Genomic DNA, 12,476 nt, shown 5'->3' with positions numbered 1-12,476 from the left:
TGATACAGTAATTTACATATTTAAACATTACTCACTAAGCCATGTATTCACTAAGATACACTTAATCAGTCAGTTATACAATCAATTTTTCAAAAACAAATCATCCATTTAGACACTTATATACCCATTTATTCTTCCATCGACCTTGAGATATACATCTATAAAACATATGTAATTTTCAGAAAAACGCACATTCACTGGATGATGTCATCAGTGATGTCATTTGAGATGTCATCAGTGATGTCACTGACCATGTCATGAGTGATGTAATATGTTACGTCATCAGCAGTGCATTGCGGGCGCGCGAGTTATAGTTAGCTGAACTAACTATAACGGGGGAATTTCAATGGTTTTATACGAGTGAAAAGTCCAGCTAACTATAACGCCCCTGAAACCTATGTTTTTTTCAGTGATATATATATATATATATATAAAATATATATATATATACTGATCAGACATAATTTCTGATGGATACTTCTAACTGCTGTTTATCACCTTAAGAATATTACATAGTCGCCGTACTGGATCCGAAAGTTTTCATAGTAGTGCTCTCATGTGATGCTAGATGGTGTGTTGTGCCAGTCGGTGTTGGCCTCATTCCGCTCTGGAAGTGATGGAGCGGAGCCGCACATAAGCACCACTCCTGTGTGTTGACGCTAGTTCCTTTCTTTCTGTGCCTTCTTACATGTTATGTTATGTTATGTTAAGATGAATTTATAGAGCGCACGTACACCGGAGAGGTTTCATGGTGCTGTTTTGGTTGAAATCCAGATCATAAAAAAGGGTTTAGAAAGCCTGTCGGAAGAGCCAAGTTTTTAAAAGACTCCTGAAACCAAGGAGATTGGTACAGGAGCGAATGTCAAGGGAAAGGGAATTCCAGAATATGGGGGCCAAGGTAGAAAACCTGGCACCACCAGTGCACTTTAATCTAAAATGAGGAATGAGTAATACATTTTTGTGAGCTGAACGTAGATTTCGTGTAGGAGCATATTTGTTAATCATATTATCAACAAATTTAGGGCTCTATCCATAGAGTGATTTAAAAATAAGACATCCAGTCTTAAATGCGCATCGCTCAACAACCGGGAGCCAATGTAATTGCTTCAAAAAGGGAGTGATATGATGATGCCTAGGATGATGAACAATCAGACGAGCAGCCTGATTTTGAACAATCTGTAAACGTCTAGAAAGATAGAGGGGGATGCCAAAATTTAATGAGTTGGCATAATCCACGTGGGACATGACCAAAGCGAGAATCACCTGAATCCGGGCATCATGAGTAAGGTATCTGCAAATCTTTTTTATTCTACGGGCTGGCCCAGCTCTGTAGGCCAGAAATGAGGTCCCCAAGGATTTGTAAGAATGCCACCTGTTAAAACCAGCTCCGTCTTGTCCGGATTAAGTTTTAAATGGTTTTTGTTCATCCATTGACTGATGAACAGTATGGTTGATTGAAAAGCATGAACCGACTCTGAGGAGTTACTTGTGGTGAAAATAAGCTGAAAATCATCTGCATAGTTAAAAGTGCAGACTTGACGTTCCTTCAGAGCTCGGACAAGAGGGAGAAGATAGAGATTGAACAGCAAGGGTGAAAGAGATGAGCCCTGAGGGACTCCACAGGAGATTTTGACTCTAGGAGCGGTAAATTGGGCTGTGCAGACTGCCTGGGAGAGATTTTCCAAAAAGGAACTAATCCAGCTAAGGGCAGGGGCCTCAATTCCTGCATCCTCACACGGTCGACCAAAAGAGAATGGTCGACCGTGTCAAAGGCAGCGGAGAGATCAAGCAGGACGAGAGCCTGCGAGGAACCACTATCGACCTCGCCACATAGAGTGTCTAAAACTGTGAGAATTACCGCCTCAGTGGAATGCGCTGGACGAAAGCCAGCTTGATGGGAGTCCAAAAATTCGGATTCCTCCAAAAATTCAGTAAGACATGGATACGGAGTTCTGCCCCTTTCATATTTTGACAATTGTTTTCGAAATTCTTTCTAGTTTGTAAGGGAACGATCACTTTACCAAAGGCTACAGGGTACAAACCGTACCATGACTTTTGGAAACAGATGTAGGTGATGGTCCCGCACAAGGTCTGCCTCTGGTGTTAGGGTTCAGGACACAACTCTAAGTCATGCGAAGAATGCACCTTCATATACCCAAAAGAGTCCCCAGACCATGAAGCAAAGGTGTATGCCACGTAATACTGAAAGAAGCCTTACATGTTTTGTAAGTGACACCTATGTTCCCTCCCAGACCATTTGTGACGCCACAGTGGAATGTGAGTTTGGTCCTAACTTTCCTTACGTGTACCTCTTTTGAACCCAGGCACAGTTGCTCGCTGCACCTTTATCGCTTTCAAAACTGTTTTCTCATTGCATAAGTGAGCGCCAGGCTCTATCTGTACAGCCGCCTTACACCACCTTTTTGTCCAGGTAAGCTGGTTTTGAGGACCAGGGCGGCCTTCTTGCCAAAAGTTGTGACTCGTTTTCACATTGGGCAATCCATCACCCTCCCAACAATCTTTGCTCTACCTCACCCCTTGAAAGAGAAGGACATCATCAACTGGGTCCCATTAGAGCTTTGAGCTTTTATATTGATTGTACCACGGAACATTGTGTGAACAATCAGCTTTTACTGAGGCAAACACAGGGAAGGCCTTGCAGAAGAGGACCCATTGAGGTGGACAGTCCTCTGTATCAATATTTGCAATGTACTGGCCAAGCAGTAGCCTCCAGATGGTCTGAGAACATGCTCCACTAGGACCAAAGCTGCTAACAAGGCAGGGCAGGGAGAGTGCTCGTTCTTGATATCTCCCAGGCTGCAACGTGGGCGTCAGTACATATGTTCACAAAGCTACTACATTGACAGCCAGATCTGGCAGAAGGGGTATTTCACCCATTCATTCTTTCACAACTTTCTGATGGATACATCTGCCAGTGGATTCCTCACCTTGTGAATATCCCTTGCGCCAGCAACATTCGGAAACTTTTGTAGCAGTCCACGCCGATGAGGTCGAAGACGACGTCACAGAGACACGGCTCCGCTCGTGACTCCGCTGACGTCACCGGCTCCATAAGAAGACCTCGTCAGCGTGATGACGTCAGTTCCCTTTTTTCCGCGCCGTCGAAGCCAACGGATTTCGGGAATCGCTGTTGTTAGCGTCGTGGATACTTTGTGTATTTTCATTGTTGTTTCCTGTCTTCTTTGAAGATGTCAACGAAGAAGTCTGGATTTAAGCCTTGCCGGGAGTGTGGCAAGCATATGTCCATCACTGACCCACATGAGGACTGTGTGTGGTGTTTATCCTCGGACCACGATGTGGATGGCTGTACCAGCTGCCGTAAAATGAGCTCAAAGGCTCTGAAAGAACGGGAGGCAAAACTCTTTATTGCCAAGATGAAGAAAGAGAAGAGAGGGAGGAGGAGATCGAGATCGAGGTCGTAGTCGAAGTCGACTTCGGGGCATGCTTCAAGAGCTAAGAAGCACAAGAAGAAGAGAAGGCACTCCTGTCGGCACCATTCTGACAAGAGCACGGCGCCGAAGCCGAAGTCACCTGCTCGGCGTCGAAGGGACTCCGTCTCTCCTTCTCCTGTGCCGGGTTCGCCTGCTGGTCCTTCATCTCCAGTGGTCTCTTTGTCTCCGGCTTCGCCAGTTCCAGTCCGGACTCCGATGCCGGTTCCATCTCCGGCTCCGTCTCCGGCTCCATCTCCGGCCCCGGAAGAACTTCAAGCCCCGGGTGAGCCTGCGACGTCGTTGAATCCACCGTCGGCGCCGGTTGGCCCGAGTCCGGTGGGGCCTGACCAGTATCCTGCCTTTCCTGGGCCAGGTCAGGACCCCTCGCATTACTTAAATGCGATGTATGGGGTATTTGCTCGTGCCATGTATGCCCCTGGTGCACCTACGGGTCTGATGGGTCCTTTGGCCTTTAACTTAGGGGTGCCGCAGGTGTATCCTCAGGCCCCTTTCTATCCATTTTATCCAGCGACGCCGTCTTGGAATCCTCTGGCTCCGAGAACGTCGACGCCGCTTCCATCCTCGCCGGCTCCGGCTCGACGCCGATGGCTCCGCTGGATCCACGTTCGACGCCGATGGCTCCACCGGCACCGGCGCCGTCGGAGTCGATTACGGCGTCACCGACGCCGAGGATTCGAATTCGCTCCAGGAGGGAGACTCAGAGGATTATTGAGGAGCAGAGATACCTTCAGGAGGAGGCGGAGGATGGAGAATTGGTGGAGTCGGATGAGGTTTTTGACGAGCTTAAGGAAGCTAGTGGCTTGGACCTTTCTCCTGAGTGGGAGATTACTCCGCCATCTGATGAGCCATCCAAGGATGTCGCACCCTACCATGCAGTCATAAGGAGAGCTGCGGAGTTGCTTGATCTCCAGCTTCCTACAACAGAGTTTAAGTCAAACATTTTGACTGAAGTGCTGCATTCTCCAACGGCGGTATCAGAGCCTCTGCTTCCCTTTAATGAGGCCATTGTGGAACCTGTATGGGAGGTGTGGCGCAAACCTTTTTCTGCTCCTGCGGTCTCAAAGACGATCGCTAGGAGATACAGAGCGGCCCCAGGAGATCCTGAATTTTTGTCGTCTCATCCGTCATCTGAGAGCCTAGTAATTCAAGCGGCTTGTTCTGGAAAGTCTAAGGGGGCTTTTCCACAGGTCCCTGGGGATAGAGAGGCAAAAAGGCTGGACCAGTCGGCAAAGAAGGTGTTTTCATCTGCCAGCATGGCCTTGAAGTCGACTAACGCCACATGTCTCTTGGGACGCTATGTTCACGCGCTGATGGACTCGGCTAAGAAACTGGTGCCGAAATTGCCTGAGGTCGATAGATCTGGATTTAACGACATCTTGGCTGATGCTCAGGCGGCTGCGCGGCAATTGATCCAAAGTGGGCTGGACACTGCGGATTCTGTTGCAAGGATCATGGGGTCGTCTGTTGCAACTAGGAGAAGTGCTTGGTTGAGAACGTCGGAGTTCTCTCAAGATGTACAGTCAAACCTATTGGATCTACCGTTTGATGGGTCTGGCCTATTTGGGAAAAAGGCAGATGCTGCTCTGGAAAGATTCAAGGAGAGCAAGGCAACTGCTAAATCTTTGGGACTCCAGTCTCAGTCGAGAGGGTCTTTTAAGAGGTACAGAGGTTTTGGAAGAACATCTTTTCGTACCTATAGGCAGACTCAGCAGCAGCAAGAGCAGCAGCAGCAAAGTTCCTCGTCGAGAGGTTACAGAGGAAGAATCAGGGGTCGCACAAGTGGCTCACGTCCGCTCTCCTCCTCCTCTTCCTCTTCCTCAGCCCCTCCCACCACCGCAAAACAGCCCTAGATCCGACATTCCGGATCATGCTGGTCCTGTGGGGGGCCGGCTTACCCATTTTCTACAAGATTGGGAATCTGTAACTACAGATCTCTGGGTTCTAGATCTTGTAGAAAATGGGTACGCCCTTCCCTTTCGGAAATTCCCTCCAAATTACCCTCCTTGTCAAGGGGCTAGCTCGGAGGACCACCGTCTTCTCCTGCAGGAGGAAGTCCTGAAGTTGTTTCAGAAAGGTGCAATAGAGGTGGTTCCAGAGCAGGAGAGGGGTCAGGGATGCTACTCCCGGTATTTTCTGATTCCGAAAAAGGACGGCAGGTTACGGCCGATATTGGACCTCAGAATCTTGAATCTTTATCTAAAGCAAGAGAAGTTCAAGATGCTCACCCTTGCTCAGGTTCTTCAAGAGCTGAATCAGGAGGACTGGATGGTGTCCATCGACTTGCAGGATGCGTATTTTCACATCCCAATCCTGAAGGTGATGGCAGTGGTGGCAGCCCATCTCAGAAGGTCAGGGATCTCAGTTTTCCCCTATCTGGACGACTGGCTGATCAAAGCGGAGTCGTCGGAGAAGGTGTTGCATCATCTGCGGGATACAACTCAACTGTTGTACAACTTGGGTTTTTCAATAAACGTGCCCAAATCTCACCTGGTGCCCTCTCAGCGCAACCTGTTCATAGGTGCGGTACTGGACACTACTGTGTGTCGAGCATTCCCTCCTCCTCAAAGGATTCTCGACATTCAGGAAATGATTCCTGTATTTTACAACGGAGCGGTTGTTCCGGTTCTGAAGGTCCTTCGCCTGCTCGGTCTGTTTGCTTCCTGCATCCTGTTGGTCAACCATGCACGCTGGCACATGAGGGCACTCCAGTGGTGCCTCCGCAACCAGTGGTATCAGCACAAGGGAGATCTCAGGGAGTCTGTGAGGATCTCCAGAGAAGCTGCAGCGGATCTGTCTTGGTGGGGCGTGGAGGGCAATCTGTCTCAAGGAAAGCCCTTTCATCTTCCTCCATCGGTGGCCACAGTGATAACGGATGCATCCACCTTAGGGTGGGGGGCTCATCTGGGGGATCTGGAGATCAAGGGTCTTTGGTCTCCAGAGGAAAGGTTGCTTCACATCAACCTTCTGGAGTTACGGGCGATACGTTTGGCGCTCAAGGCCTTCCTCCCTTCCCTTTGCGGTCAGTCGGTTCAAGTCCTGACGGACAACACTACCGCAATGTGGTATATAAACAAACAGGGAGGAGTGGGGTCTCTTTGTCTCTGCAGAGAGGCCCTGCGTCTGTGGTCCTGGGCTCAGGACCATCAGATTTGTTTAATGGCAAATCATCTGGCCGGGGTGCTGAACGTACGTGCGGACAGTCTCAGTCGGCAGTTCTCCGCCGATCACGAGTGGAGGCTTCATCCGGAGGAAGTTCGTCACGTCTTTCGGATGTGGGGGGCTCCTCGGGTGGACCTGTTCGCCACTCACGAGAATGCTCACTGCCCGTTATTCTGCAGTCTCCAGTATCCGATGCAGGGAGCGTTGGGGGACGCGTTTCAGTTGAGTTGGGGCTCACGACTCCTTTACGCGTTTCCTCCCATACCCTTGATTCCTCGGGTTCTGAGGAAGGTTCGCCAAGACCGGGCCCAAGTTATATTGATCGCCCCGGATTGGCCAAGAAGGGTGTGGTACACAGATCTTCTCCACCTCTCCTCGTGCCCTCCGCTCCGTCTCCCTCTGAGGGCAGACCTCCTCTCGCAGTCAGAGGGGCAGGTTCTACACCCCCACCTCCAGAGCTTACACCTTTGTGCCTGGAGATTGAACGGGGCAACCTGAATTCATTCTCTCTCCCGCCGGATGTGGTGGATGTTATTTTATCGGCCAGGCGACACTCCACCAAGTCTATTTATTCATATAGGTGGTCTAAATTTGTTCTCTGGTGTGGAGAGAGGTCCATTGATCCTTTGAAGGCTCATCTTTCTTATATTTTACAGTTTGCCCTTTCTCTTGCCCAGCAAGGCTTTGCTGTGGCTACTGTGAAAGGATATTTGTCGGCTCTATCGGCTTTCCTTTGTTTGCCGGATCAGCCGTCGCTGTTCAAGTCTCCTATTGTTCTTCGTTTAATAAAGGGCCTTACAAACAAGTTTCCTCCAGCTCCCTTTATTATGCCTCAATGGGACTTGAACCTTGTATTAACCTATCTTATGGGTTCTCCCTTCGAGCCCTTACACAAGTGTCCCCTGAGGCTCTTGTCTTTTAAGACGGTATTCCTTGTCACAATCACCTCGGCAAGGAGGGTAAGTGAGCTTCAAGCTCTAAGTTCGAAACCCCCATTCTTGACCATTCATGCTGAACGAATGGTACTCAGGACCAGGGCTGCGTTTTTGCCTAAGGTGGTAACTCCCTTCCATTTGGGGCAGTCCATTACCCTTCCTATAAAAACGGTGATGGATTAAAACCATGATCTCTTGACTTGGTAAGAGTATTCTGCATCATTCAGAAACTCTGTCCATCACCACCCCCTTTTTCCCAAATCGATTTTATCCACACTCAGTGTGGGAGGGTATGCTCAGACGTGAGTCCCTTGCTCATTGCACCATCAGGATTCAGGCAAGCCGGGCCGACGAAGGCTGTGATGCCAGAAACCGGTCCCCGGAAGCTTGTTTCCTTCCCAGTATAAAAATTGGCTTGGTAGTTTGGTTTGCCCTGTTCCCATCATGCACTGGGACAGGTACAGACTAATTTGCATGTAGCCAGGTTCTGAGCTGGGATGGTGCAGTGAGCTAAAAAACGGTGATGGATTAAAACCATGATCTCTGGACTTGGTAAGAGTATTCTGCATCATTCAGAAACTCTGTCCATCACCACCCCCTTTTTCCCAAATCGATTTTATCCACACTCAGTGTGGGAGGGTATGCTCAGACGTGAGTCCCTTGCTCATTGCACCATCAGGATTCAGGCAAGCCGGGCCGACGAAGGCTGTGATGCCAGAAACCGGTCCCCGGAAGCTTGTTTCCTTCCCAGTATAAGAATTGGCTTGGTAGTTTGGTCTGCCCTGTTCCCATCATGCACTGGGACAGGTACAGACTAATTTGCATGTAGCCAGGTTCTGAGCTGGGATGGTGCAGTGAGCTAAAAAACGGTGATGGATTAAAACCATGATCTCTTGACTTGGTAAGAGTATTCTGCATCATTCAGAAACTCTGTCCATCACCACCCCCTTTTCCCCAAATCGAATGGTACTCAGGACCAGGGCTGCGTTTTTGCCTAAGGTGGTAACTCCCTTCCATTTGGGGCAGTCCATTACCCTTCCTTCTTTCTATCCTCCCCCTCACCCTTCCAAGGAGGAGGAGAGACTTCACCGCTTGGACCCTAAGAGGGCGGTGAGCTTTTACCTGGACAGGACAAAAGACTACAGGATTGATGACCAGCTCTTTGTGGGCTTTGCTGGCTGCAGGAAGGGTCGTGCGGTGCACAAGCGCACACTTTCCAGATGGATTGTACTATGCATCAAGATATGCTACTCCCTAGCTGGTAAGGAGCCTCCGGAGGGTTTGAGGGCTCATTCTACCAGAGCAAAGTCTTCTACATCTGCCTTATCTAGGGGTGTTCCTGTGGAGGACATTTGTAGGGCGGCAACTTGGGCCTCCCTCCACACCTTTGCAAAACATTATTGCTTGGACACCGAGGTGAGGAGGGACGGACACTTTGCTCGATCCGTCCTTCAGGACTTTCTGGTATAGGGGGATGGACACCCTCCTCCGGGAGTGGGGACTGCTGTGGAATCTATTCACAAGGTGAGGAATCCACTGGCAGATGTATCCATCAGAACAAGTTACTTACCTTCGGTAACGCTTTTTCTGGTAGATACAGTATCTGCCTGTGGATTCCTCACTGACCCACGCGCCTCCCCGTTGTCCATCCTTCTATACCTGCAATTCTGTTGATGGTATTTCAAAAGGTGTTTGGTTACTGTCAAGGGCATTATGTTTTTCTTGTGCCTTGTTATTTATTTTCCACACTCTGTGTGTTGATTTGCATATCATGTACTGTGTATACTGTATATATATATATATTGCTGTCAGTCCGTCCGTGTGCCTCGAAGGCACGAAAAAAGGGGCGGAACTGACGTCATCACGCCGACGAGGTCTTCTTATGGAGCCGGTGACGTCAGCGGAGTCGCGAGCGGAACCGTGTCTCTGTGACGTCGTCTTCGACCTCATCGGCGTGGACTGCTACAAAAGTTTCCGAATGTTGCTGGCGCAAGGGATATTCACAAGGTGAGGAATCCACAGGCAGATACTGTATCCACCAGAAAAAGCGTTACCGAAGGTAAGTAACTTGTTCTTCTGGTCTGAGCCCACTTCACAGACACGTCACCTTGGTGGGGACCTGCTTTGGTATCTATTCTAAGGTGAAGAATATGCAGATAGAAGTATCCATCAGAAGAACAAGTTACTTAGCTTGCCAACCCGCTTTCTGGTGGAAACTCTGGGGCAGATTTACAAGGCCCTTGCGCCACTTTGGCGTCATTTTTAACATGGGAAAAGTGACGCAAAAGTGGTGCAACGGCCTTGTAAATCTGCCCCTCTGTTTGCAACTCAAAAGGAGGGACTACGGGCTTTTTCTGAGGTCCAGCATACATACAACATAGTAAATTCAAAAAAGTATGCAGTTCCTTACTGGTTCGGGGGACAAATGGGCTAGGTGGTCATAAGTCCTCACTGGTTACAGGGGGAACAGGGAGTTCCTCCTGTTGGAATTAGGGCCCTCACACACCCGTCTGGGTATCATGCTTCATCATAGGGCTTGCTCCTCGTCAGGTCAGCACTGCAATACCTGACGGGCTCCCTATGAGGGTCTCTTTGGCAGAGATCTTTAATTTCAATTAGCCGTTTGGTGCCCTGGGGGTGAGAGGCCTGAATGTGTAGATGCAAGGAGTGAAGGTGAATGAACCAAGGGAAGTTTAAAACAGGAATTGCAAGTACCAGAGAAAATAATCATTAGGGCTTCCAACCTGATTAAAAACAAGGTGGCGCACTACTGAAATAATGTTTCAGGATAAGACGCTCTATTGAGTGGTCAACATGTTTCTCGCCTAATTGTCCTTTGATCTCGCGGTGATTAGTCAGGACCAGAATAAGTGAATCTATCTACACAACAGGTGGATGCCTGGTGAAGTGTCCTTTTGTTTGAATATCAACACTGGAGGCGGCCTGGAACCTCACAATTAAATGTAAATGCCACAGAGGGTAAACAAAGGCACACAGCTTGTTATCTCTTCACAGGTACTAAGAGAGGCATGCTTTTGCCTTTGGTCAGTCCTTGTAGAGATGCATGCTCTGTAAGAATTTTAGTTGTGTCAGTCTGTCCCAGTACTTACACAAATAACAATTTAAATACCACAATATTATTTCTTTTATAGCGCTGCGCAACCCAATGCAGGGTGTTAGAGTACTAGATGAACTACACGAGACAGGGTTACAAGGTTACTGTGCTGTATCACAAGGATTACAATTTATGAACTGCAGGTAATAAAAAGGATCTCTGTGTTAAAAACAGTAACCTCTTTACTATCTACATAAAATAAAAATCAGACATCTGCATGGTAAATGATGTACTTTGCAGGAGACACATTAACCCGCTATGCTAGTTTGATTCAAAACTGGGACTTCACAAAACACAGATCTCTCCAACAAACGCATTAACCTCCAGAGTTATATCACCATTATTTTTATTAGCTGAGATTTATTGGGCACCTCTGCATCACATGCCTTAACACATTAAATATTTTAAAATGCAGACTTTGCAACCAATTAAGCAGAACAGATCTACTGCCATGCTTCTCCGTGTTGCCAATTTCTTTGTGAGAAGGTTTAAAAAATATATATATTTGTTGAGACCCAAATTTTGCATCTGGCATGTGCCACTTGTTTGGCACAACCCAACGTCAAATTTAATTTGTTAAATCTCATAATGTGCTTTACTGTTCTCATGATATACCTGATAAACATGTATGGGGTCTTAATATCTGAGGTCACTTCTTGTGATGTCACATCCAGTGAGGTCACTTCCTTTATTTCACGTGCAGTGTCACTGGTCTGTGATGGAAATGTTTGTACAGACATAATTCAGTGTACCAAAAGGTGCTACAATGCAACACTAATGCAGATTGTGTGCCATAGCTATGGTTATTAACAATAACAGTATGCTTTCTTTTTCATTATCAGGGTTACTTGTTTAATTTGCTATGCTCTCAATATTGACTTCTATGGTGTAATAATGTTTCTTTTCTTTTTATGACAGCCTGAAAACAATGCCAAAGCTAGAGAAGTGTACCTTCAGATTTGCGAGTAGCACTCACTGAACGGACAGAAGAAGAAGCCAGAGTAGGATACAACACTGCAACTCTCTGGCAATAGTAGATGATGTCACCTAAATGAGCCTCACTTTCTCCCTGCTCATGTGTTTAGCCTTCTTCAAAAGGTTGGTTTTGTAACATCAACCTGTTTTTTGTCAATGTCACTCTTTAAGAAACGGTGTTCCTTTTACCAAGTGACCGTTTTTTTGATACTCTACAACACTTTGCCCCAGTCCATTATGTGTTGTATTCTATTGTCTAATAAAAAATGTGTTTCCTATTGGCTGTTGTCTTCTATTATTGTAAGAAAACATCAAATAAGACATTTTAGAAAATAAAACTATATCATGAAAGATAAGTCAAGATTTCTTTATTTAAATACATCATCTTTATTTTATATCAACTCGAGAAGATGAGTACCGATTTGTTCATTACAGACTGGTTAAAAAAATCAAGGATTCCTAGCCCCGTTAGATCAGCCACCCTTCTTATTCTATTAAAAGGTAACATTAATCCTAATTCAGATGAAACTTGATTTGCTAGTTTCTGTTGAATTTAAAATCAGATTAACTTCCTAAACGTCAAATTCATTGCCCAATTTCCATTTCCAATCACCACTTTCTTAAAAAAATGATTTTAGAAGGTGAATCCAAATCATGGTAGTTATATCCTCATATCAATTAATTGTCCTGATTGCAAATCAGTTCCTCGGATCAAGGAGCCATTGCCTGACCCAAATTCTTAATTTCAGATTTCACTCCTTTTTTCTTAAGTGATTTAAGAACATGGAGCATGAATGCTGATTTCAAGTAATCTTGTTG

At 47.0% G+C, this 12,476-nt stretch overlaps 1 protein-coding gene across 4 annotated transcripts in view; it reads left to right on the top strand.

Moving 5' to 3' along the window:
- ZNF653 (zinc finger protein 653) overlaps window positions 1-12,005 on the top strand; it is a 480,092-nt gene extending 468,087 nt beyond the window's left edge. For 2 of the 4 annotated variants that reach the window (XM_085600569.1, XM_085600567.1), the window contains exon 11: window positions 11,601-11,620. In XM_085600569.1, the coding sequence (XP_085456695.1) occupies window positions 11,601-11,605 (5 nt within the window). In that variant the 3' untranslated portion in view covers window positions 11,606-11,620. Of the gene's footprint in view, window positions 1-11,600 lie in introns of all 4 variants that reach the window. The other 2 variants (XR_014960481.1, XM_085600570.1) reach the window with 2 other exon arrangements.
- Window positions 12,006-12,476: the final 471 nt, after the last annotated feature.

The sequence above is a fragment of the Triturus cristatus genome, chromosome 4_2, assembly GCF_964204655.1.
Source record: "Triturus cristatus chromosome 4_2, aTriCri1.1, whole genome shotgun sequence".
Lineage (NCBI taxonomy): Eukaryota > Metazoa > Chordata > Amphibia > Caudata > Salamandridae > Triturus > Triturus cristatus.
The sequence above is the reverse complement of the archived record's forward strand: the minus strand, read 5'-3'. Positions and strand labels throughout refer to the sequence as shown.